General features: G+C 49.1%; 1 protein-coding gene across 3 annotated transcripts; it reads left to right on the top strand.

Annotated features, from left to right (window-relative positions):
- The first annotated feature begins 1,782 nt into the window (after positions 1-1,782).
- Positions 1,783-25,421, top strand: LOC102931246 (adhesion G protein-coupled receptor E1). Of its 3 annotated transcripts, XM_027826007.3 has the most exons (17): positions 1,784-1,855; positions 3,313-3,345; positions 4,026-4,055; positions 6,246-6,413; positions 6,652-6,728; positions 7,258-7,365; positions 8,745-8,922; positions 9,336-9,455; positions 11,291-11,487; positions 13,497-13,667; positions 17,312-17,509; positions 18,667-18,902; positions 19,156-19,222; positions 20,152-20,243; positions 21,456-21,624; positions 22,094-22,295; positions 22,968-25,421. In XM_027826007.3, exons 1-16 carry the CDS (start codon positions 1,825-1,827, stop codon positions 22,280-22,282), a joined length of 2,064 nt encoding a protein of 687 aa, XP_027681808.1. In that variant the 5' UTR covers positions 1,784-1,824; the 3' UTR covers positions 22,283-22,295; positions 22,968-25,421. The 3 variants fall into 3 exon arrangements, with proteins under 3 accessions (XP_027681809.1, XP_027681808.1, XP_043389656.1); XM_027826008.3 differs by lacking the exon at positions 22,094-22,295 and having other exon boundaries at positions 1,783-1,855; XM_043533721.1 differs by lacking the exons at positions 1,784-1,855; positions 3,313-3,345; positions 4,026-4,055 and adding an exon at positions 5,646-5,998.
- The last annotated feature ends 1,717 nt before the right edge of the window (positions 25,422-27,138 follow it).

The raw sequence follows: 27,138 nt of genomic DNA on the forward strand, positions 1-27,138 counted from the left end.
GGAGGTGCTGATTGGTGGGGCCCACCGATGGGCAGGAGGTACTGGGGTGAAAAGGGGGCTGCCGGTGGGTGCTCAGCCCTGGAGCACCCACAGAGTCGGCGCCTATGCCCTCAGACTTAGTGACTTTCATGCTCAGGGCTGAATGAAGTGCACTCAGTGCAGGACCCAAACTGGGGAGGCAGTATGGTATCTTGGCACTCCCCTGATTCCTGGAATTCCTGGGGACAGCTCTAAACCCCAGGGTAAGTTAGAGCAGCCTCAGGCCTGCTCTAACTTACACCCACGTTAATAGGCTCACAGGGATTCTTAAAGTATCTAGGGGCCACCAGAATCCAGCCAGGCTCTGGCCACATCTCTGCCTCCAGACACACCTCTGATACACCTATGCCAGAGGGAGGGGAGGCCAGGCAGGGAGGACATGACTCCAGCTATACACATCCTATGGATCTCCCCATGCCAAAGGCATACTAAGATGTCCAGTTAGGGCCTCTTTACAGGCTCCAAAGCAGTACCAAGAAGCTACAGCTCGCAAAGTGAAGTGCTTAGAACTCTAGAAAGCCAAAATTAAGGCTGCTAACGTAAACTTGACCCTGCCCTTTTGAGCCTTCTGCAGTTTCCACGATATGCTATGCATCCGATGAAGTGAGCTGTAGCTCACGAAAGCTCATGCTCAAATAAACTGGTTAGTCTCTAAGGTGCCACAAGTACTCCTTTGCATTACAATAGTTTTTATGGACACAAATGCACATTATTAGACCTGATTCCACCAAAATGCTTTTCCGTGGAAAAATACATTCCATCGAAATCAAAATAACTTGTGAAAACAGTTCAGTTACAATGATTTTTTCCCCCCGTGAAAATATTCGAAATTAAAGCAAATTGTTCATTTCCTTTCGTGCTGCAATTTTCAGTTTCCTTCGGCTTTCGAACAGTCAAAGATTTCCTTTAAACTTGTTCACTGAACAACCATGAGTTTTTGAAATTCTTAAAAAGCTGGAGCCTATTGGTGGACATGAGAGAAGAAACTCTATTACCATTGAATATCATGGTTGGAAGGGACCTCAGGAGGTCATCTAGTCCCATCCCCTGCTCAAAATGGGACCAATCCCCAATTTTTGCCCCAGATCCCTAAATAACCCCTTCAAGGATTGAACACACAATGCTGGGTTTAGCAGGCCAAGGCTCAAACCACAGAGCTATCCCTCACCCCCTACAACCTTTCCACACTACTGAACCCCTTTTAGGAGGCTGATTTGTCTTGCATACCCCCAAGTTTCACCTCACTTAACAACTACTTGCTTATAAAACCAGACATCAAAATACAAAAGGGTCACAGCACACTAGTACTGAGAAATGGCTGACTTCCTCATTTTTACCATATAATTATAAAATAAATCCACTGGAATATAAATATTGTGCTTACATTTCAGTGTCTCTTATATCGGGCAGTATAAACAAGTCATTGTCTCTATGAAATGTTAGTTTGTACTGACTTCACTAGTGCTTTTTATGTAGCCTGTTGTAAAACTAGGCAAATATCTAGATGAGTTGATGTGCCCCCCTGGAAGACCTCTGCATACCCCCTGGGGTACGTGTATGCCTGGTTGAGACCCACTGATCGACTGTACAATGAGATGGATAGAGGGCTAGCTGCTGTACAGAGAGATTAGCAGGCAGAGTCCATATAATGAATGTTTCTACAAAAAGGCCCCAGTATTTGCGGAAGTAAACAAGCAATTTCTACCCTATATAAGTCAGTGCCAGCAGTTTGAAGTTCCTTCATGCTTTGGAACTGATGACATATTAACACATCCCAGCAACACCATGAGGAACAGACCCAAGTGCTTTTTATGGGGTGAGTACGACACGCAGGGCCAGAGAGGGGACCATTTTCACTGATCTGTGGGACAATATTTAAAGGTCATTTTCTCCAGGAATTTTATTGTGTGAAAATTGTTTTTTTTTTTAAAATCACACTCGACTATTTTATTTTAGGATTATTATAAAATTAGTCTGATTTTGGGGTCAAAATCTTCCTTGGACCAAAATCTATTTATCTGTCATCATATGGGACATCTATCTGTCTTTCTCCCTATATAATCTGTCTATAATGACTTAGTCTTCCATCCCTCTATTTTTCCATCTGCCTACCTGTCTACCTAGCATCATCATATGAGACACGTCTTTTGTCCCTCTATCAGTCCATCTATCAAGTGGTTATAAATGCATTCAAGAGATTCTAAGAGGGGGTCATTTAGAACATGTATTTTATATGTGTTTTTCTAGTCTATAAGGTTATTATAATGTGCTCGTCTCCATAGTATCTGAGCACCTTTCAGTAGTTCATTAAGCAATGCAACTAACATCTGTTTCATAGTAGCCTTGTCTTCCAGCCCCCTCAGCTTGTAAATTACCCCAGTTTATACTGGACCCAATTACACCCTTGTAACAGCTTGTGTAACTTACACCTCTTGTTGTGTTAGTGAATATCCCGCTGATTTAACTGATGTCCTGCTCATGCTTGACTGGCATTCCACTACAATACCAGCTCCTTCCCCCCCTAAATGAGCAGCTCCAGAGTGCCTCTGGAATCGCAGCTAGAGACAGGAGCCCAGCCGAGCTTTTCTGGGACCATTAATTTCAACACACCACACAGCTTTTGTGCAGCTCTTTTCCTACACACTGTTTACTTAAATGCTGCACAGAATAAAATGATGTGGTGTAATAAAAAACAGCAGAGAGGGGGACACACTAAAGGGGATGGTAAATGCCAGGGAGAAAAGGTGCATTTTCAGGTGAGGTTTGAACACAGATGGAGAACTCATGCGGCAGAATGAGGCAGGGAGGCAGTTCCAGGCCTCAGAGGTTGCAGAAGAGAAGACTCTTTCACCAGTCGATTGTTCAAAGGGAGTGCGGGGAGGCTGGCAGTAGAGGAGAAGACGGAGCAAAGCAGAGGGGAGTAAAGAGAAAGAGACATGAAAATTGGATGGTGCAAGTGGGTTTGAAAAGCAAGGTCAGATTTGAAATGAATGGGGAATAGTGTACAGGACAGAGACCCTGGGTAGAGTACAAAGCCCAGTGGTCCTGGAGCTGTCTAGAGCAGAGTCCCTTGCCTGCTAAAGTTGGAAGATAGTGAGACTTCCAGTCATTTCAAATCACGTTACCTTCCTTTAAAGAACAAAGAGTCCTGTTGGTTAGTACATAAGGCCTAGCCTCATCAATTGCTCTGGGTGGGGTTAACAAGGGGGAAGCCCTCACAACCTCTGCCCTCAGACACAACCCTTTTAACATCCGATTATTATTTAACTGCAGGTCTCGGATTCCTTCTTTTCTGCGACGAAGCAGGTGGGATTATTTTTAACTTTCTGACTTTGGGTGCATTGCCTGAGTTATTTTTCCCATCTAATGGGGGAGGCTGATCGGAATTTAGCCTGTGCCTATTGGTCTGTACTTGTGGTGGGAAGCAATTATTTTGGCATTTAATCTCTGCTGTGTGACCAGATACCACCACAATGGGCACAGCATAAATAAAAACCACTCCAGGGCCCAATCTGGCAAACATTTATTCAGTCAGGAACCAGCTGAAGTTAACAGCACTCCATGTAGGACTAACGTGTGGGCTTAGTGCCAAACCCATGGAAGTTTTTCCATTGACCTCAGTTAGCTTTGCATCAGGCCGCATACAGTACACAGGGCAGCAGCTTTAGGTCCTTAGTTTTGTAAAGCCCTTTTTACTAAGGGCCTGATCCTCAGCTGCTGTTAATCAGTTTAAAGTCAATGGGTGGAGCCTGACCCAACTTGCATGATAATCAATGAGAAAGAGCCCCATTAAATCCAGTGGGAGTTGAATCAATTGTCCCTTTCATGTCGTTCTCCTGGATGGTTTCATATACTTGCAACATGCGCATGTCGCACATTTCATATATGCAGCATCTTAACGTGTACTGGGATTTTTCTTAGCCGCTCTCCCAGGGCATTTACCTTAATGCACTCTCAGATTATTTGCCTTCTTTTTCTTTCCACAGCCTTCAGCTGTTATCATGTGACTTTCTACTGTGAGTATGAATTTTAATTCCCTCCAGTTCCTTATTACATTTTAATAAGAAGGGAAAGGGGCCTAGGCAAACAGCTGGTGGTATTACAAAGGGGCCAGCACAAGGCAAAGAAGCAATTCCTAGCACTGAAGTGATATTTGGAGATTTGGTAGGCAGTCCCTGTGTGTAGAGCCCAAGAATTCCATTTGGCAAAGGCTTTCGAGACTTCAAACTCTGGCTCAGTTCCGAATCAGAACAACAACTGATCATTTTGAAACTCTCCACATAGGAAATTCCAGAAAAAAATCATTTTGGGTCCACCAAAAATGTTTTGTTTCCATTTTGACTTTTGAAAATTGTGTATTGTATTAGAAGCTAATGCATATATCACCTTCTCCTGTTTCCAATGCCAAGCTTCGGTAGGGCTGACTTCTGATTGTTTCTTTGGTACCCAGACTGCCAGCCACCTCAACTGTAGTCTCGTACAAATGAGGAACTGAGGCACAGAGAGGCTAAGTGAGTTGCCAAAGGTCACACAGGAAATTCAGTGGCAGAGCAGAGATTTGAACCCTGGTCTCAGGTCATGCCCGAAACCATATATAATAATACATAACACGTTTTTAAAAATTGACATGAAAAGTAATTTCAAAATGAAAAATCAAAATGTTTTGTTCTGAAAATATCCAATGTTTTGACATTGTCAGAATTTTTTTTTTCTAGTTTTCTTCCAAAACAAAATTCTGGAACAATTGACCCAATTTCACAAAGCATTTTGATTTTGATGGAAATGCATATTCTCAGGAGAACGGAGCCACAAGAATGATTGAAGGATTAGAAAACATGCCTTGTAGTGAAAATTACAGATACAGGCATAAATATATATTGGCACATGAAGAGAAGGGAGTTACCTTACAAGTGGAGAACCAACATTGCAGGCCAATTCAGTCAGGGTGGATGCGGTCCACTCCCAATAATTGTGACCCAGTGCCAGCAGGCAAATAAAAATAACCCAACATTTGTTAGTTTGAAAAATCTTCTCATTTTTCAGTTAATCTCATGATTTTGGGGTGTTTGCTTAGGGTTAGTGATCCCACCCCCACTTACCTACATCGTCCTCTGATGGCTTGGTAGCCTGACCAAGATCAGGTAACTCCTCCCCAGGGCTTTTAAGGGGATGGTGATTGGCTGTTTCCCCCACATCTTTCCCCCTAATCATAAGTATCTTCCACCACTTGTGTCCCAGCCATCATCCTTAACTCTGGACTCTCCTACCCTCACGTCATCTGTGTGTGCACATGTCCTGCCCGCAATGCAACCGCACCCCCGAGCTCCACCCACCTCAAGTCCAGCTCGGCTGCAACCTTCAGCCGGGCCTTCACGCCCCTTCCTTTGCAACTTCCTCCTCTGCTCCGTGCCCAGCTCCAGGCGTGAGCAGAACACAGTGCAGCACAGTGAACTGCGATCACGTTGCCCTCATCCTTGCTCGTCCCTACTGGCTCTCCGTTCCTTTCAAGATCCAGCTCAAAATTGCCCTCCGCCCACCCAAGCTCTGCAAGGAATCTTGCTCCAGTGGTGTAAGGGCCAGGAGAACGCTGCCTATGTCCTCTCCCTTTCCCCTGCACTGCAGGTGAAAGGGCAGATAGTCTCGCAGCTCCTCTGCACCGGGGGACTTCCACAGCTCCTTGTGTTTTAGACCTTCTCTGAAGTTCCCCCAGCCTGCCCCACAGATCTCATCTTCCTCCAGCCCCTCCTCATTCCTGTTCATCTCCTGCTGGCCTCTTCTTTGGCTTGCTCCACAGCCAGGCTACTAACACTCTGCAAGAACTTTCTTCCCCTCAGCTCCTGCCATTTGAAAGCCCCCCGGAAACTCGCCACCTCACGGACTCCAGCTCGTTCTACCTCCCAGCTGAACGCACGCCTTTCCACCATGCTCTGCCTCTTTTAATCTCCCTCTGTTTAACTCGGTGAGGGCCTGATCCAAAGCCCATTGGAAAGAGTCTCTAATTGTCCTAGTTAGTGCTACATAGCCGGTTGGGATGCACATGTCATGAGCTCCAGCAGTCCCCGATCACCGGTGCTGAGGGTGATTCCCTGCCACTGCCCACTTCTCCACCAATGCCGCCCCATCGGAGTCTGATCTGGTGCCCGAGAGACAGGGCCGGCAGACCCTGACACTCTTGTACTGAAATGGGCGGCTTTTTATTGTTCCAGCTCTTTCTGTTGATGATTCTGAAGATGTAGAAAGCGGGAGTGGCAGCGACTATGACTGTGGCCCCAATGCGGTTTCCTGTAACATCTCTCACTGCATATGTGAAGACGGGTTCAGGTTCATCTCTGGAAAAGAGCCTTTCCTTGCTACCAGTGAGTCCGGCTGTGAGGGTAAGTGTCACACTAGCACTGTGTCTTTCTTCAGCATCTTTCATCCAAGGGTCCCCATACAGGGTGGAATTCACCTCTGTACAGAGGGCCAGCACAGGTCCATGTGTCACTTAAGGCCACGGGGACCCTACATTTGGCTCCAGGGTGTTAGCTGTGAACAAAACCAAAAATCAAGCTGCATTTGTCCTGCACAGCGTGAGGAGGACAAATGGTCTCACCCTGTTCTTCCCTTTCACAGAAATCCCCCTTCACTGCCGATCAGGTTTCATGAGAGAAAATGACTACGTGAAGATGTGTTTGAATGGATCACAGCAGGTAAGTTAGCATGGTTTCGTGGATGTGAAAATAGCACTGGAGGACACACACATGGACAAGACGCCAGCGTGGGACTCAGAAGAGCTGAGTCTCTGTTTCTGGCTCTGACACTGGCCTACTGGCTGACCTTGGACAAGTCACTTCGCCTCCCATGCCTCAGTTTCCCCCTCTGCAAAATAGACTAATGATGCTGACCTCCTTTGAGAGCTATTGATGAAAAGTGCTCTATAAGAGCTAGGGATTGTTATCCCCTATTCTAAGTGTCAATGAAGAGCACTGATGATAATTCCCAGGGGTTTCCTGCCCTGCTGAGATGAGATAGAAGGGCTGGGGTAGAACGTATGAGCAATGCAGTTCTTCCATGAACGGTATTTGTGCCTCCTGCTGATGTAAATCAATGTAGCTCTATTGACTTTCATGCAGCTGTATCGATTTACACGAGCTTATGTTTTGGGACACTGTGCATGACTGGCCTTTGCTCACTGGACGAACCCTAATGACATGTGTCTTATCTCTTGTGGTTTCCTAGATTAATTGGGATAACAGGAAAAACAGCTCGTTCTGTTCGCTGGTCAATTCCACCCTCAGCCTCCTGACACCTGCCTGCGAGAATGTCAGCTTGACCACTTCCCTAGAGGTCAGAAATGTTCCATTGTTAGAGAGACCCACCTTTAACACTGGGACACCCCGGTCTCTGCCAGGACTGGTGTAGCTCCCTGACTGACACTGTCTGAGCCTGTTTAGAATCCTCTTGTAACACTTCACGTTAGGAACAGGTTTCAGAGTGGCAGCCGGGTTAGTCTGTATCCGCAAAAAGAACAAGGAGGACTTGTGGCACCTTAGAGACTAACAAATTTATTTGGGCCTAAGCTTTCGTGGGCTCCACGAAACCTTATGCTCAAATAAATTTGTTAGTCTCTAAGGTACCACAAATACTCCTGTTCACTTTAGGAACAACCGCCCGGAGCCTGAAAGGTATTGCATGCCTAACTCCAGAGCCACCCTTAGGATTTATGGGGCCCGCCGCAGTATTATTAAACTGGTGCACCGATGCCCGCCTTACTCTTAGCAACACAAAATGAATACGGCCCCTGCCTTCAGCCTCGTAAGGAGACTGCAGCGTGCCCTGGGTGTGTGGGAGCCGACCCGCGCTTACCTGCTGTCCTGGTCATAGGGGCGGACTCTGTGGGTGGGTGCTCCAGGGCTGGAGCACCCACAGGGAAAATTTAGTGGGTGCAGAGCACCCACCAGTGCAGTTACCAACTCTTCCCCCTCCCTCCCAGTGCTTCCAGAGCGCCGCGAACAGCTGATTCTCGGCGTTCGAGTTCCGGGAGGGAGGGGGAGGAGTGGGGACAGGGCACGCTCAGGGGAGGAGGCGGGGAAGAGGTGGAGCAGGGGTGGGATGAGGTGGGGCGGGGGCGGGGGCTTGAGGGAGGGGTGGAGTGGGGGCAGGGCCTGGAGCAGAGTGCAGGGGTTGAGCCCCCCCCGCAGCAAGATGAGAAGTCGGCGCCTATGGTCCCAGTGGTGCCCCAAATTTTTGGGTGCCCTAGGCAGCCGCGTTTGCTGCATATGCCTAAGGACAGCCCTGCCTAACTCCCATTGACATCAAATGTATCACTAAGCAGCGGGCCAGCAAAAGGTGTATGTGTCACTTACATCCTGTAGGGTTTAAAGGAGACTGAAACAGGCCTTGTTCTGGTCTTCTGCACAGGGGTGGCAATCGCTCGACAGGATAATCCCTGTCAGTCTCTCTGTCTGCCTATCCGCCTGCATAGATTTTCCACACAGATTTTAGGACTATCCTTCACCGTTTTGGTATCTCCATAAGTATTGGAGTCGTCTCCTAGGGCCCGACCCCAAAGGCCACAGAAATCAGTGGGCTGCAACCCGTTTCCCACCAGGAGTTCCACACTTAAGTGCGTGGAGCGGGACAGAGGGAACATAGCCCCCGTTGGAATGCAGGGGAAAGCCGGAGACTTTCCAAACGGTCATGATGCAGGCTCTGACCCTCTCTAGGAGACAGCGGCATCCTTCGAACATGTCCTTGTGGACAGCTCCCTATGGAGCATCGAAAGCATGGAAGAAGTCGCTTCTGCGGCAACGCTGCTTCTGCAGAGTGTGGGGTCGGCCGCAGTGACAGCTGCCCTCGCCTCTCCGGAGAACCAAACCCAGACTGCGACCACCAAGCTAATGGGTAAGAAGTAGACTGGGCCCGAGCCATGAAATTCACATAGGTGTCGGGCGCCGGGTTTTTAACCACTTACCCCCAGGTTTTTGGAGTATTCAGTACAGGGTTATGATTAAGTCTGTCTTAGAAAGAGGGTCTACATTCAGCCCTTGATCCAGGTGTGGATTTAGAGGCTGGAACCAGCTTTTTGACAGAATCCCTTGGGGGCTGATCCATGAACAGAGATATTGCTGTTGAAGTTACTTTGATTGTAAGAGCAGTGGGGCAGGGACTGTCTCCTCCTACCTGTCTGTGCAACACCCAGCAGAGTGGGGCCCTGATCCCTAACTGGGGGCCTCTGCATGCTACTGTAATACACCTAATACATGTGCATGAGAAATACTCAGTTACCCAAGCCCCTTTCTCTTGGCACCTTTCAGCGATTCAGACGAAGCTCACCGATGAGAACTGTAGTCTGCAGAGCAAGGTACTTGGGTTCAGTGCTCACGAAGACAGAATGGATATTCACTGCACTGCTGTCACTGATGCTGACATGGAAGGTACCATGGAGACATTCCTGCAACCCACTGATCATAACTACTTTCCTCTCCGGTGCCTTGTAGTTCAGGGCTCATATATAAAACTGGCACCCTCGTGGATTAGTAACTTGCTCATGGCAAGTTGGCCCTTACTCTGTGAATGGCGCCATGAAGTCTACAGGACTCTTTGTGGAGCAATTTACTATTCATTGTCTTCAATGGGTTGACAACAGTGAGTTTGATCCCATATGAGTAAAGGGGCAGAATGCAGCCCGTAGTGTGGGGACCAGCCATACTGTGTAAGTCCCTTAGTAATGGAATCACCGAAGCAGAGAAATGTAGAGCTGGAAGCGACCTCAAGAGGTCACTTAGTCCATCCCTCCACACTAAGGCTGGATGAAATATACCTAGACCAGCCCTGACAGGTGTTTGTCCAACCTGTTCTTAAAACCCCCCAATGACGGGGATTCCACAACCTCCCTAGGTCACCTGTTCCAGTGCTGAGCCATCCTTAGAGTTAAACAGATTTTCCTAATTTCTGACCTGAAGCTCCCTGGCTGCAAAAGCTGAATCCTTCCTGTCCTGCCCTCAGTGGCCATGGAGAATAATTGATCACCATCCTCTGTATAGCAATCTTGTATGTATTGAAAGACTGTTATCAGGTCCCTACTCAGCCTTCTCCTCTCTGAACTAAATATTCACAATTCTTCCTCATAGGCCAGTTTTCTAAATGAGCATCTCATTGATTTCTTGGCTCCCCCGCTGGTGTTAATGCACTGACAAAGGGCCCTGATTCTGCTCAGTACCCTCAACTCTCACTGATTCCTCAGGGTCAGGCCCACGTCTTGCATGTCTTAAAAAGTCCTTCCTTCCTGTTCTTATTGGATCAAGCACTTCCTCAGACACCGAGGTCAGGGCAAGTTTGCCCAAGTAGGGACAGTGGAAAGGCTTTTAAACCATTAAACCTAGCAGAGAAAGGCCTGGCAAGAACAAACAGCTGGAAGTTAAAGCCGGACGCATTCAAATTAGAAACAAAGCACAGATTTTTAACAGAGGACAATTAGCCATGGGCACAAACTGCCGAGGGAAGTGGTGGATTTCTCATCTCTTGATAGATCCAGATGGTTGCGTTTCTGGAAGAGATGTTTTAGCCAAACTCAAGTGATTGAGCTCAGTAGAGGAATAACAGGGTGAAATTCTCAGGCCAGGTCAGACTAGAAGATCTAATGGTCCCTTCTGGCCTCACAGTCTGGGAATATTGTCCAATCGGATGCTATTTGACCCCAGTCCGGTTCACACAAGAACGGCCGTACTGCGTCAGACCAATGTTCCATCAGTGGCCGGTGCCAGAGCTTCAGGGGGAGTGTAACAAACAGGGCAATTTGGAGAAATCAACCCCTGTCTTCCCCTCCTGGCTTCTGTAACTCAGAGGTTTAGGATAGCCACAAGCTGTTGGTGCTGAGTGTCCCCCTGAAGTTAGTGGAATTTGAAGGCACCTTGCAGAGCTGGACTCTGTGCTATCTTACCTTAAGCAACATGTCCGGGAAATCATTTTTACCCGTTGGTTCAGCCATTCTCTGGAGCTGGTGGAAACTTTTTTTTTGTCCTGCAGAAAATGGCTTTTTTGATAAAATGGCATGTTGAGCAAAAAATTTCAGTTGTTGGAAAAATTTATCTTTTTTTGACAAAAATACAAAAAATTGAAGGAAACGGGTGGTAGGGTGGTGGGGGGGGAAGGGTCATGTTCATCACAATTTTTTTGCAGGAGGAAAACAAAATTCCCCAACTAGCCCTACCATCTGCCCCTAAGCTGTTTCAGCCCCTCCACCCTCACCCTCACCCTCACCCGCTTGCAGGTTTTGCTGCTGTCGCTTTTATCTCCTACACGGGGCTGGAGTCCCTACTGGGAGGGAGATTTTTGCAGGATGAAAATCCAGGGAGCAAGGCAAGACCAGAACACGTTCGCGTGAACTCCAGAGTGGTGAGTGCCTCCACCAGCACCTGGAAGAAGAAGATTTCCAGTCCCATCAACCTCACCTTCCAGCACCTTGAGGTGGGTCGACAACGTGTGTCCTCAATATGTAACAGCATGAGCTGGGGGAAAGGAGAGTCCGTTATCAACCCATCTCGTCTGTTATGGTTCCCCGCAGAGTATGGCAGTCCATAAAGGCGCAAACCACGACCCTGGGTCTCTGAGAAGCCTCAGGGAGTTTTGGATCTGGATTCGCGTCTAGATCGGAACTCCATGACTTGGGCCCAGCTTTAGGTGCATGCTGCAGGAGTTCAGTCAGAGTGGTGGTAATAGGTTTGCCACCTCTCAGGTACGAAAAACCAGGACACGTGGGACGATGCTGTGCCCCTACCACTGGGCAGCTGGCCATGTGCCCTGAGCGCCCTTCCAGCTCTCACAGGGCAGCCGCCTCAAAAGGGGGGCGATCCTGGGGAAACCTGGACAGGTGGCAACCCCAGGTGATAGGTTAAGACAAGAATCTCTGTCTTCCTGGCCTCATGCCCTGTGGTGGTGAAAGGCTCAGAGAGGGGGGAGGATATTGGAGAAGTATCATGGGATGATGTGTTCACCACGTCTCCCCCCCGGAAATGGCAGGGAGGGCCGGCCATGGGATCCCACTGGCGTGGCACTGCAGGTCATGGAATGTATTTGGCAGGGCAAGTCATAGGATCCCATTGGCAAGTCGGGTCCTAGGATACCCTCTGCTTGGCATGGAAGCACCTGGGATCCCAATAGTGCGCCAGGAGCTGGGGGAAGGACACCACCAGATGCATCCCTGTATCCCATGGTGCTGCCCTAGACTTCTGTGAGGTCACTGCCTCACCCACTGTACTGTATCACCGGCCCATTGAGGCTGCTGCCTGGCTCCTGTTTCCTGGGTGGCTGCTGGCCTGACATGGACTGGGATATGATCAGCACACCAAGCCCTCTCTCCCTCTCCAGCCTCTCAGTCTGTCTCCCCGTCCCTGACCTCCCCATTCCCAGGAACCTATGAGCAGGTGGATGTTTTCATTCTCTTTGTGGTGGGTTTTCTGGGTGTGGGGGGAGCCCCCGTTGGGTTGTGTTCATTTAATTTTGCTTGGTCGTGATCCATCATTGAACAATCCCAATTCTAGAGGAGGGGCCAAACCCAAAGCCTGGACCAAATACCCCAAGTTTTAGGATCCGTTCCCGAAAGCTGTGCTGTGGGCCCATTTCTTGCAACGAATATTTCTAACCCCTTGGAGCTGAATACTGAGGCTCAAAATCGCCCTGGTGTAGCTCAGCTGATGCCATTGGATGAATGAACCTTGTCTTCCCACCACCTCTCCTCCCCCTGGTGTTTGTCCATACCCCTCATTTTGTCTCTTCTTAGGTTTTAAGCTCTTTGGGGCAGGGACCCTGTATGTATCTCCCAGACAGTAGGGAATATCAAAAGTAAGATTTCAGACTGGCGCTCCAAGGATGCGGATTCTACTCCAGGGTCTTCTGTGGATTTGCTGGGTGAACTTGGACAAATTACTTAACTGCTCTGTTCCCCAGTTTCCCCATCTGTAAAATCAGGTTAATCCAACTGACCTTCATTTAAGGTCCTTGGATAAAAGTAATTATTGATGGTGCTATACAAATATTTATGATTAATAATAACAATCACTCTGTGTTTTGCACCATTGCTGTAGTAGAGTGTCGAGATGTGGGTCTCAATAAAGGTACTTTATGCCAGTCCATTATTTCTGATGCCTGAAATTAGCTGAAGACTTGTCCCATGGGCTCTCATCCCCTGAGATCTAGGAAAGACCAAACACATCAAAGGATCCCAGGGACACATGACTGGCTGTAGCAGTTCAGCCCATGTGTCCAACAAACACAGCATCCTTCCTGATGAGTCTAGTTGTTTGTGCCATGCAGAGCACGGTGGGGAGAGAGAAACTCCTGCTTGACCCTAATCACCACTTCCTGGAGGGAATCCAAGCGCTCCGAACTCATCCCTGTGTTGATTTGCTGTTAAAGACCCTGCTGTTGCTTAATATGGTCTGAACCCCCTTTCTGTCTGTGATTGCAAATCCTTGCAGGACAAGACTCTGTTGGATCGGGCCATCTGTGTCCACTGGAACTCTGCAGGCCAGGATGGTGTCTGGTCCCCCCAAGGCTGCAAACACCTTCACTCCAATGTCACTCACACTCGGTGCAGCTGTCGCTACCTGGCCAGCTTTGCGGTGCTGATGGCGCCTGGTGTCGTTCAGGTATTTGGGACTTTGGGCTTAAAATCAGATGTCTCTGGAAGGGTCAGTGCATGGGATGCTGGGCTCCCCACTGGGTATAACGATGTCCCCTTGGCCCAAACAGTTGGCCAATACTCAGGGCCTTGCAGGGTGGAGAAATTGATGCTACTGCTCAGGTCTGTACTTCAGTGTAATCTTGTTTATGTACAAAAGATGTACAAAAAGTCCTGTTTTCCTGAACACAAGACATACAAAGAACAGGCAGTTTTCTGGCTCATAAATCTCCACGCCTGCCACTCCAGCGAGCTCTGTGCCCAAGAAGTTCTGTCTCTCTGCTGCCTCTCCGGGGCTGGAGCACCCACAGGGAAAAATTAGTGGGCGCTCTGCACCCACTGGCAGCCAAGCTCCCCTCCCGCCCTTCCCCACCTCCTCCTGCCCCCCAGAGCGCGCCGTGTCCCCGCTCCTCTGCCTACCTCCCAGCATTTCCCGCCCAGCTGCCGCCAAACAGCTGTTTGGCAGCGTTAGCACGCTTCAGGAGGTGGGAGAGAAGCGAGAACATGGCACGCTCAGGGAAGGAGGCGGGGAAGAGGCAGGGCCAGGGCAGGGATTTGGGGAAGGGGTTGGAATGGGGGCGGGGAAGGGGGGGAAGAGGTGGGGCCTCATAGAAGGGGTGGAGTGGGGGCAGGACAGGGGGCAAAGGGGTGGGTCGAACACCCACGAAAAAGAGGGGATGTCAGCGCCTATGCACACAGGCTGCAAAACCAATCTCCTAGACCCTGCATCTGTAGCCAGTGCAACTCCTCAGCCCACATGGCTCAGCTCTGACCTGCCATGTGCCTTGGGCCGTCCCTCCATTGTTCATAGCTGTCTCTGCTACATAAACAGGATCAGACTTTAACAGCAGCAGAAGCAACAACAGCTCCAGCCCATCTCAACTGACGTCTTATCTTCTCCCCAGGGACAGCAGGATCAGGCCTCGGGGCAGAAATCCAAACCGACATTCATTCCTGTCAAATCCAATCTCCATTGCACCCAGCACACGTAGCATTGCCGTGCAAACATCACTGCAGGTTTCCTGCTGTCTTGGAGATCTTGGACCCTTTCTGTAGAGCCTTAGGACTGACAGAATTCGATATTTACAACCCAGACTGGTCACCCACCCCTAGTACCACTGACTCACAAAGCAGGGTTGTCCTCTAGCTCAGACAGAGGACTGGGAGGAAGGACTGTCTCTTACCATGTGTCTGTACAGCACCCCTCCCAATGGGCCCTGATCTTAGAAGGGGCTTCTGGGTGCTGTTGTAATAGAAATTCCTCTTTGCTGCTGCGTCTTCCTCTTTGCTGACTAAAATTAGATTGTTTTACTGTTAGCCCTACTGAGCCAGCACTGCTAGATTTGCGTGTGACTCGTGCAGAATTAGCAGAACTGGTCACTAGATTCCAGTTGCAGAATCTTTGTTGTGAGTGATGCACACTCCAGAAGGAACCGCGCCATATGCTCTGACCCCAAGCTGAGTTTGCACGACTGGGAGTTAGACAAATATTTCTTTTGACCCATCCGCTGAGCGGCACATTTAATAGGGTCACAGAGATGCTAAACATAGTGCTATTTCTACAGAGACCCACACTGTAGTCAAGGTGATCACAAGTGACAAGACCCATTCTGGGCACCTTTAATCCTATATACCTTGAATCATAGAATATCAGGGTTGGAAGGGACCTTAGGAGGTCCTCTAGTCCCACCCTCTGCTCAAAGCAGGACCAATCCCCAATTTCTGCCCCAGATCCCTAAATGGCCCCCTCAAGGATTGAACTCACAACCCTGGGTTTAGCAGGCCAATGCTCAAACCACTGAGCTATCCTTCCCCCTATCTAAAAATCTAAAATCTAAATCTAAAAACACGAGCAATTGTCTTCGTATAGGATGTAGTTAAAAACTGAACTCCATGTTGCCATGAACCTGAAATTCTGTTTTTTAGTACTGGGGTTTGTGACAGGGCCTTAGCTCACTCAGCTAAGGGCAGGGGAACAAAGGTATTTCCCCTTTTTGAGATCTGTTCTGGCTCCGACTCTCAAAGCGTAGGATTTGGTGTCATGTCATATCATGTCATGTGGCACCCCCACCATCACCCACGTTTCTATTTTCTGGGCTAATGGCTTGATTAGCCCTGTAGCTTTCTCCAGCCCATGCCCAATCTATCAATTAGGCACAACTTTGCTCCTTAGATTTACTCCAGAGGGATTTAATTGGTGAGCCAGTGATCAGACTGCTGGTTAAAGACCATTGTGATAACTATCCATAGATCATCAACCTCTACTTTCCATGAGGGGTATAATTTTGAATACTGACAACTAGACATATTGGAAGTATAGGCCTGCTTATAAGATGTTGTGTGTCTTTCCTCTAGGGGGCGCTGTTGCTTTGGCAAATTCAAAGCAAGCAAATGAGACAAGCAAAGCTCGGGAGGAGAGAAACAATTCCCTTCCTTTGAAGGCAGTTAACATTAGGGTAACCAGATGTTCCAATTTTATAGGGACAGTCCCAATATTTGGAGCTTTTTCTTATATAGGTGCCTATTACCCTCCACCCCCTGTCCCGATTTTTCACACTTGCTATCTGGTCACCCTAGTTAACATGGCACAGGAGGGGAGGGCTATGCTCATCATGATGGCAGAGAAAATACTGCATATAATAATCTAGAAAAATCTCTTGCCATTCTCTCATTATATCTAAAAAAACCCAAAAACAACAACAACAACAACAAAAAACAACCTATGGGCCAGACCCTCAGCTGGTGTAATCAACATAGCTCCATTGAACTCAGTGAAGTCAGCAGAGTTATGCCCATTTACACCCACTGAGGATCCAGGCCTATAAATGAAGTGCAATTAACTCACTGGATAAACTGAACTAATGACTTTCTCTCCCCAGGGGCCTTCGCAAACTGCTGTAAAATGAGTCAATCCAGTGTACGGTCTAGTTCTTGCTTCTCTAGTCCTGGGCCGCCCGTTTAATAAAATGTCATGCTAATCCCCCAAGACAGTCAGTGTCCCATGAGAATCCACTGAATTTAGATCATGGCTGTCATGCTAATACAGCAGAAGTAGGGTTGGGGCAGTTTACAGCAATTCTCACGTGTCTTATGCAGCATGTGTAGAGGAATTGCTTCTCTCACCTCTGAAATGCAGCTGCCTCTTGGGTAGAGTGTATCTCTAAAAATCAAGCCACTAGAACTTCAGCTCCAAAAGCCCAGGCCTCTGCCACTTTAGCTAAAGGAAAACGTCTGTGGCCACCATTATACCAGGCCCCTTACGCACACTTTGGGCAGCCACGAGAAGGTGAGATGGCTACGTTGCTCATGCACGCAAAACCAGCATGATGCAGTAAGAAGCGGGGGAGGAATAACTCAGTGGTTTGAGGATTGGCCTGCTAAGCCCAGGGTTGTAAGTTCAATCCTTGAGGGGGCCATTTGGGATCTGGGGCAAAAATTGGGGATTGGTCCTGCTTTGAGCAGGGGGTTGGACTAGATGACCTCCTGAGGTCCCTTCCACCCCTGATATTCTGTGATTCTATGAGTTCCCAGATAGACTAGAAGCACCAAAGGCCTTGCTTAGGTGAGTGGGGAGCAACCCATGGCCCTGACTTCAGCTATTCTGTGTCACAGGTGGATTTTGCCCTCTTTGTTATCAGCCAAACTGGGCTCATCATCTCCCTGATCTGTCTCATCCTGGCTATCGTCACCTTCCTCTTCTGCCACCCCATCCGTAACACCAGCAGCACCTTCCTCCACCTGCAGCTCAGCATGTGCCTCTTCCTGGCCGATCTCCTCTTCATAGTGGGAATAGACAAGACTTACAACAAGGTACAGTAGGCGCAGAATTCTCCAGGCACCGTTCACAGCTCCAGTTGTGGTTTCTTCACCTACCTGCATTGGGATCTCACATATGTTGGGTTGACTCCCAACTGGGCCAGATTCTGCTTGCACTTACACTCCGCTATTTCAGTGGGGAAAAAAACGAGGAGTTCTTGTGGCATCTTGGTATCCTGCTGTTAATTGATTTATCTCGTTAGACTGACCTAACACTTGGTAAAACAACCCACATCCTTTCATGTATTTATACCTGCTCCTATATCTTTTACTTCATGCATCTGATGAAGTGGGTTCTAGCCCACAAAATCTTATGCCCAAATAAATTTGTTAGTCTCTAAGGTGCCACAAGGACTCCTCGTTTTTTTTTTTTTGTTTTTTTTTTTGCTGATACAGACTAACACAGCTACCACTGAAACCTATTTCAGTGGAGTTACTCCTGATTTACACCAGGGTGACAGGTTTCAGAGTAACAGCCGTGTTAGTCTGTATTCGTAAAAAGAAAAGGAGTACTTGTGGCACCTTAGAGACTAACCAGTTTATTTGAGCATGAGCTTTCGGGTGAGTGAGGGGAGAATCATAGTCAACGGACTGCAGTAGAGATTGCACCACCCAGGGATAATTTTAGACCCAACAAATCCTGCATCTCAGCAGGGGGTTAGACTAGATGACACTTGCGGTCCCTTCTACTCCTATGATTCTATGATTCTGTGACCCATTGTAACTGCAACCTTTGCTGGGGTCTGTAACTAGAGCTGGGTAAAACCTCAATAATCTAACCCTCACCCAGTTGCCCCAGGTTAGAGGCTTCCTTTCAACCCCATAACTGGGCTGAGTTCAGTGAATCTGGGCTGATATTTGGAGCAGGCTGGAACTGATTCCATCCCAGTGCAAATCTCAGCAGGTATGAAACAAAGCCAAAGCCTGCTCTGACCCTGCTGAGACAAGATCCCTGGATTTCCACTGCCTGTACCTACAATGCAGCATTGAGCTGGGGCAGTGCTCACGCCAGGTGTTCAACAGACTTAGGGTCAGTTTCAGTTTCCCACCCTAAGCGTTTGCCTGCCCACAATCTAGGTGCACCCTCCCAAGGCAGGAAGAGAGCTCATTTCTCCAACTAAACCTGGACTGACATTCCATTCCTCCTCCAGCTTATGTGTTCCATCACCGCCGGCTTGCTGCATTACCTCTTCCTGGCTTGCTTTGCCTGGATGTTGCTAGAAGCAGTGAGTCTGTACCTCATTGTCAGGAATCTGAAGGTAAAAAATTACTCAGGCACGGGCAGATGCACACGGAAATGCATGTACCCCTTTGGCTACGGACTCCCCGCCGTGATTGTGATCACGTCTGCAGCCAGCGCTCCCAACAGCTACGGAACTCCTTATCAGTAAGTCCTGCGTGGCAAGGGGGAGCTTTGTCTCAGTATGGAGAACCTGTGCCAGAGCCTTGTGCCTAGGAGCACGTGTGCATCCTCCAGGCACTGGGGTGAATTCCATTCACACTGACTGTATAAAGACCCCCACCTTAGATCAGCAATGCCGGTGCCACCAGCTCACATGGCAGTGGTGCCGAGGTAGCAAATGCAGGCCGTACAGGTCTTGCCAGGGTTCTGCTGATGGCCTTTCTCTCTTTCTTCGTAGCTGCTGGCTCAATCCTGATAATGGTTTTAGATGGAATTTCCTTGGGCCTGTCTGCGCCGTGGTTGTGGTGGGTACAGCAGGGTCTCGGGTTTCCCAGAGCAGCAGAACCAGAGGGCTGTGGTGGAATCTCTTATAGATGGGAACGCCAAAGAGATGGGGCCCAGACCAGAGTCACTAGGAGGAGGCGGGTCTGAGGCGCCCTGGGTCTGGAGCCTGAAGGCATACAACCCAACCTGACCAAGGAGATTTTGCAAAATGAATGCATGGCTACCCCATTTTGGGAACGGCAGCCCCCGAGGAGCAGCTAGTGTAATCCCAGAGCTCTGGCCCCTACACGTCCTCAGTGAGGCTAGCAGTGAGAGACACCCCAGACAGATAAACCTCCTAAGGAGAGCTGTAGCCTATGGTGTGGGGGAGTTGGGGGAATGGGCCATCTAGAACATAAAGAACAACATTGTTCAGAGCCGTCTGAGCAACAGAGTGGGCCTGATTCTCCTCACACCTGGTCTCCCTCCGTTGTCTTCAGTGGAGTTCCTCCTGATTTACACTGGCGTGAGGGAGAGGGGAAACAGGCCCAATGGAGTTACTCCTGGTTTACACCAGGCTGAGTGAGAGGGCAATCAGGCACCACCGGGTATTTTTGGCATTCATTGATGTTCAATATTCTCACAGTCCAGAACATTTCCTGGCCCGTGTAGGCTCCCCCCGTATATCATCGACCTGCACAAGGCCTGGGGACTAGAGCAACAAAGTGCTGGGGCTGCAGGTCAGCCGTGAGGCATTTCTCTGGGACACTAGGCCATCTCGAACTACCGGCCAAAAGTAATTCTAGCCCCAGGGTCCAATTTAATCTCCCATCCCAAGGGCCAGATCCTCAACTGGTGGAACTTGGTTACAGTCCGGTCAGGCGCTAGGCTGATTTACACTAGGTGGGGCTCTGGACCCTGAGGTTGAGATGAAATGTACGAGGGACTCCTTTGGTTTTTTTCTTTACAGATAAATTTTGTATTTTTCTGCCTTACTCTGAAGCTTTTGCGAGAGCATCTTTCCTCCCTCAATGCAGAACTGTCTACTCTGAGGAACACCAGGCAAGATTCCTAGGGGGAAATGGATAATCTCTCTCTTGGTTATTACGTGGTCCCTGTCACGACAGTGGCTGAATACCTCACTAACAGTTTTAGCCTCACAGCACCTCTGGGCGGTGGAGGAAATACTATGAACCTATTCCCACATAGGGAAACTGAGGCATGGAGGAAGGTTGCCAACTTTCTACTCACACAAAACTGAACACCCTTGCCGCGCCCCTGTCCCGCCCTCCTTCTATACCCCGCCCATGCCCCACCCCTTATCCGAGGCCCCGCCCCCTCTCACTCCATCCCCCCTCCCTCTGTCGCTCGCTCTCCCCACCCTCACTCACTTGTTCATTTTCACCAGGCTGGCTCAGGGGTTGGGGTGTGTGAAGGGGTGAGGGCTCCGGCTGAGGGTGCGAGCTCCAGGGTGTGGCCAGAAATGGGGAGTTCAGAGTGTGGGAGGGCTCCAGGCTGAGGCAGTGGGTTGGGATGCAAGAGGGGGTGAGGGCTCTGGGGTGGGGCCAGGTCTGAGGGGTTTGGTGTTCAGGAGGGGGCTCCAGGCTTGGGCTGAGGGGTTCGGAGAGTGGGAAGGGGCTCTGGGCTGGGGCAGGGGGTTGGGGGGGTGAAGGCTCCGGCTGGGGATGCAGGCTCTGGGGTGGGGCTGGGGAGGAGGGGTTTGGGGTGCAGGAGGGTGGTCTGGGCTGGGATTGAGGGGTTCGGAGGGTGGGAGGGGGATCAGGGCTGGGGCTGGGGCAGGGGGTTGGGGCCTGGGAGGAGGTCAGGGGTGCAGGCACTGGGCAGCACTTACCTCAAGCAGCTCCCGGAAGCAGCAGCATGTCCCCCCTCCGGCTCCCAAGCGGAGCCATAGCCAGGAGGCTCCAGTTCCCGGCCAATGGGAGGGTGGCGCTTGGGACGGGGGCAGCACGCGGAGCCCCCCTAGCTACCCCTCTGCATAGGAGCTGGAGGGCGGACATACCGGCTGCTTCCCAGGAGCTGTGTGATGCTGCCGGCTGGACAGTAACGGCCCAGCTAGCGGTGCTGACCGGACCTGCCAGGATCCCCTTTCGACCGGGTGTTCCTCTTTCTTGCTCTTCACTGAGCGTGGGCGATGCCTTTTCAAGGGATCTGGAATGGAAACTCAGGGGGAGGTTCTGCTTTCATGTCTGATGCTCTCCCTCCCAGTGCCAATATCCCAGTGGCTGTCACATGGTTGTTTTCTCCCCGTTTCAGGTCACTGACTTTTAAAGCCCTGGCTCATCTCTTAGTCCTGGGCCTCACGTGGGGGCTGGGCACCTTCCAGTTCGGCCCGCTGGCCACAGTGATGGGGTACCTGTTCACCATCACCAACAGCATGCTGGGAACCTTCATCTTTGTGGTGCACTGCCTACTCAATAGAAAGGTGAAGCCTGCATGCCCCCAGCCTACGGGCAGCAGGTGTGGGCTGGGTCTGAGCTTTTACTGGGGGTGGCAAAGGAGTGGGGGGAGGAGAGAAATGAAGGGAGTGGAAAAGGGGAGGGGAAGGGAGAGCAGTAGGGTGCTGTGAGGCAGCAGTAGGGTGCTGAAATGCAGCCACCTCTGGGGCAAAGCACAGTAGCTGTTTAGCAGCATACAACAACACAGTACAACCCTTTAGCGCCGGAACAGCTGGGCTGGATCCTCCATGGGGATATTTGAGATATCGCCTTTGGAGTCAAACATCAGCTGAGGACCTGGCCCGCGGAATGGAATTACCTGCACTGGGATTTGGCTAGCATGCTGGGATGGATTGGTGTGTGTCTGTGGGATTTAGCATGTCAAGATGTGATCAGGGACTTCTGTTTACATCCCTGCTCAGATCCCGTAAGTGACGGGGGATTTTCAACCCTCAGGTGAGAGAGGAGTATTGGAAATTATTTACGAGGCTTCGACGCTCGAAGGAAGAACCTTCGTCTTCCAGTATTACTATGTCTGCTTTCCCCTCCAGCAAGGCCCCGGTCAGAGAGAATCGAAATGTATATGAGCAGCAATGTACTAACCTCGACCCTCCCGCCTCTGTCCCTTTCTCTCACTTCAATTAGCGCCATCGATAAGGTACTGCAAGCAATGCCAAAGCTCACCCAGTCCACGTAGCAAGTCTCCTTGTGGAGGACAGGGTTCACACTGGTACAGCTGAGCCCTAGGTTTTGCCCCCTTTGTGGTAAAAACCGAATGGGTTAGGCCATCGGGAGAAAAATGCAGAATGACATTTTGCAAACATTTTCAAGAAAAGTTGTCACCACCATTTTGAATTTTCGAAGCATTGCGACCACTCAGGAAGTTGGTATATGTATAAAAAAAAAAAACCAGTCACAAATGTCGGCAAAGTGTTTTTGATGCATTTTTGGTGCCAAATTTTTGCCACTCCGCCTCTCCAGCAAAAATAAAGGGTGCCAAATTTTTGTCAAAAATATTATGCCACATTTTTGCAAAAATAAAAAAGGGCCAAATTTTTGCCAGGAAAAAATGTTGACAAATTTTTGCTAATTTAAAAATGTCCAACCATCTCTAGCCAGCAGATAATTTCAGTAGTGGCTTTATTGGGGGTCTGAATGCCACAGGGGCTTTTTAATGGCAGAGGATACCCACAGAGCGTTATCATTTTATAGCCAGATTCGCCCACCCTGATGTCCACATTGTGCTGCTGGTGTGTAAGGCTGGCCCTGCACTCCAGGCATCTATCTCCAGTGCTGATTCATACTTTGCTTCCTTTTCTTTCTGTTCCAGGATCCTCAGCAAAACGCTGTCCCATCCCACCAGCAGAAAGTGACGTGGGATTGATCTCCTTTGCCTGGCCTCTCTTTATTGGTTTTCAGCGCTGTTCTCCTCCCCTGGTCCCAGACACAGAGGAAAGGGGTTGGCAGAGTCTCATTAAACGCTTCTGCTGTGTCACTAAAGAATGTCTCCATTCTCAAGCCCACGAGCTACAAAGCCTTCAAGTGGTGGATTCTGAGCCACCAGGCAAAACTATGATACTTCAGAAGACCAGAGCTACGAAATCCTGATCTCCAAGCCCTTCCCCCTGGGTAAAAAGCGGTTTCGTTCAGGTTTGGCTTAAGGAAGGCTCAGGTTGGATCTTTATCCAACCAATTCACCCAGTGGCCCAGTGTGTGCCTTGTTTGAACCTTATCCTGAAACCAAGGGTGAAAATAACGTAAGGGACTTACCGGAACGCGGGGCCGGGGTCCTGAGCAAGGTGTATGTGGGGGGCACCTCGGGCGGAAGGGGCGTGGCCTCGGGCAGAAGGGGCGGGGCCTTTAAATCCCTGGGCCCTTTAAATCACCGCTGGAGCACTGGGGCTCCCAGCTGCCACCGCCACTACCACAGGGCTCCAGCGGTGATTTAAAGGGCCTGGGGTTCCCGGCCGTTGCTACCGCAGCCAGAGCCCTGGGCCCTTTAAATCGCTGCCGGAGCCCCGGGACTCCCGGCCGCCACCGCTACCCCAGGGCTCCGGCAGCAGGGCTCTGGCAGAAATTTAAAGGGCCAGGGGCTCCAGCCGCTGCTGAGAGCCCAGGGCCCTTTTAAATTGTCGACCTGGGGAAGCTGCCTCCTGCTGGTACGGTTGGCTGTGCATCGACTCTCACTGGTACGCCGTACCTGACCGCACCGGCTTACTTTCACCTCTGCCTGAAACTGATTCTAAACTAGGATCTACAGTCTGGCCTCAAGGCCCAAAATTTGGATCCAGATCTGGCTTTTTCAACATCTTGGCATTTGGAAGGGTGTGAGAGATCCAGGGGTTCATCTTAGCCCATCTTTTGTCCTTTGCTTTATGGAATCCTGTATCATTCTCATTGCAATACAGATTCGTTTGTACTAGTCATGCATGAATCTAGGACCCAGATACTATGGTGGTTGGTGATAGATACATAAGGTGGGATACTGGCTTCATTGACGTCAATGGCAAAACCCCCATTGGCTTGAGTGGGGCGGGAGTCCACCCACAGATTGTACTGTCAGTGGGTTTCTTTTTGTATTATAGCTGGAGATGGAGCCATGAATAAGGCTAAGGTTGCCCAAGTGTGTCCATTCCAAGCCCCTGTTTTCAAGTGTTCATTCATAACTTTAAACGTTTCCTTTTCTGAAACTTTTACTTTTGGGGCTGAAATTTTCCAGGTCCGGTAAATGATTCTGTAAAGTTTGAGCAAAAAATATGGTATAATACGCTATTTATACTATTTGAGAAACAGTTTGTGATCATGTGATTAAAGATTGTCTTATACAGGTAATGTTTCTACAGAAGGTGTCAGAATTAAGGTTGTGTGTCCAATCTTAACTTTGCCGTTCCCTGACTTCAGAGTGCTTAGCTGAGCAGCCTTAATGTTCTCTTGGTGTAGTTCTTCTATATGGAATATGGGCCATTATGGGTCTGATTATGATGATGAATAGCAGCTTACTTCATAGGCCACGGAGCTTGGGAGGGCCAACCGGGCCATGGTCTGACCACCCTTTGGCAAGGCCAAACCTGATCGGTGATGTGACCCTGCAGGCCAAGTTGCAACACCACTCAAATTTGGAGGGGGGTAGATGTAGGAGCTCCCCAGTTGGAGGGCGTCAAGCTGCTGGTGGGAGAGGCACCCGAGAAGGGAAGAGAAGCATCAGGGACTAAGGGGCGGGGAACCAATTCCTCTACACACTTTAAATAACAATCTGCAGGCCCTGCCTTACTTCAGCAGTCATCTTGCTAAGGAAGTGTGGTCCAGTGGTTAGGGCCCTGATGTATGACTTGGGGGAGCTGGGTTCAGGGCCTGTCTCTACATCGATTTTCTGTGTCACTTAGGGCCAGATTTTTAAAGGGAATTAAGCCCCTAACTTAATTCCTAAGTCACTTTTGAAAATGAGTTAGGTGTAGCAATGCTGAAAAGAACAATGCCTGAATACCTTTAACAATCTGGGCTTTAGCCGTTCTGTGCCTCAGTTCCCCGTGTGCAAAATGTGGATAATAGCACGTAAGATATGGCCAGATTCTCAGGTGATGAAAGGTGGCATCACTCCCTTGACTTCCATGGCGCGTTGGTGATGGACAACTGCTGAGGATCCAGCCCATGGACTTCAGTGCATCTGCTTGGAAAGTAAGGTGCTACTCAGTGTGAGGGTATCAGCCTCTGGCTGTATAAACAGTTTGAACTTTGGGCTGTTCTATTGCTTACTTTGCGTATAAACCAATGTGTCTTTAACAAATTCTAAACTACGGATGCTTTATTTATTGTTTAATATAACAATGTTACCAACTACAGCCCAGACAGAGTGTCCTCAGAGACATCATCACAGGTTACTGCAACCTTACTAGTCGTTAAAATACAATCGTACTGCCATTGATCGCACTGCTTGTCAATGTCACCGTGGTTCCCATGTGCACAGTGCCCCTCTGTGCTCTTGCACTGCTTGGGGAAAAGGTTCCCTCTCCTACCTGGTTTGCATAGGCTGAAGGAATCAGAGGAAACTGCATCCCATTGATGACAAAGACAACATCAGGCATGATCAGGTTGCTGCAGGTAATGTCATACTAGAGGGGACAAGAAGGGAATCCTCTTATGAAAGAAACAATGAGCCCACCGTGCTGAGCATAAAAGATGAAGGTGGGCAAGCTTCACAGGGTTTGGCTTTAGCCTGAAATCTTCATGATTTGTTTGAACAAACGAACCCGTCCCATGCGCTGATGGCCTGTTACAAGAATAAACAATCCAGATGATCGTCAGCACCCCATCCTGGTGGTTGGTAGTCCATCGCTGATAACAATATTGTCACAGTTCTCATCTATGGCTACACATATGACACTGAAGCCCGAACCCTGATAGGCAGAGGGCTTGGGAAGTCCGTATCTGGGACGTTTGATGATGCAGCTCTGCGGTGCCTTTCAGCCTGCAGACGATGTTGTTGATGCTGCTCGAACCTGTAACATGCTGATCTTGTCAGAGACCGCCAGTGAGTCCTGTTCTGAGCCATTTGCTCGAGTTCCTGGAGACTGATGCCAGCCCACTGGAGCCTGCTCTTCAGGTTACCTTATCCTGATAATCATCCCATAAATAGCTACACAACCACAGATATAATGGAGATAACAAAATATACCCCAAAACAACGAGGAGTCCTTGTGGCACCTTAGAGACTAACAAATTTATTTGGGCATAAGCTTTCGTGGGCTAGAACCCACTTCATCAGATTCATGGAGTGAAAATACAGGAGCAGGTATAAATACATGAAAGGATGGGGGGTTGCTTTATCAAGTGTGAGGTCAATCTAACGAGATAAATCAATTAACAGCAGGAGGAAAAAATAACTTTTGAAGTGGTAAGATAGTGGCCCATTCCAGACAGTTGACAAGAAGGTGTGAGTAACAGTAGGGAAGAAATAGGTATTGGGGAAATTAAGTTTAGGTTTTGTAATGACCCAACCACTCCCAGTCTCTATTCTGATGGTATCCAGTTTGCAAATTAATTCCAGTTCTGTAGCTTCACGTTGGAGTTTGTTTTTGAAGTTTTTTTGTTGAAGAATTGCCACTTTGAGGTCTGTTATTGAGTGACCAGAGAGATTGAAGTGTTCTCCTACTGGTTTTTGAATGTTATGATTCCTGATGTCAGATTTGTGTCCATTTATTCTTTTGCATAGAGACTGTCCGGTTTGGCCAAATATACCCAGACCTTCTGGTCCTCAGCCAACCCCCTGCCGCAAAAAGCCCAATAGTGAACTCAGATCATGTAGTGTTAAAATATGGTCTGGGGCCAAATTCCTCCCCTAGTTGTACTGGTGTAACTCTAGTGATGTCCCTGGTGGAACAGAATGGGGTGTTACTGGTTTTCCATGCACAGAGACTTATTTGCAAAGGGCTATAAAATACTTCAGAGGCAATTGCTGTTTAAGATGACAGACAGGAACAAGAAGAATGAAAGCAAGAGAACCC

This window comes from Chelonia mydas, chromosome 21, assembly GCF_015237465.2.
Source record: "Chelonia mydas isolate rCheMyd1 chromosome 21, rCheMyd1.pri.v2, whole genome shotgun sequence".
In the NCBI taxonomy this organism is placed as follows: domain Eukaryota; kingdom Metazoa; phylum Chordata; order Testudines; family Cheloniidae; genus Chelonia; species Chelonia mydas.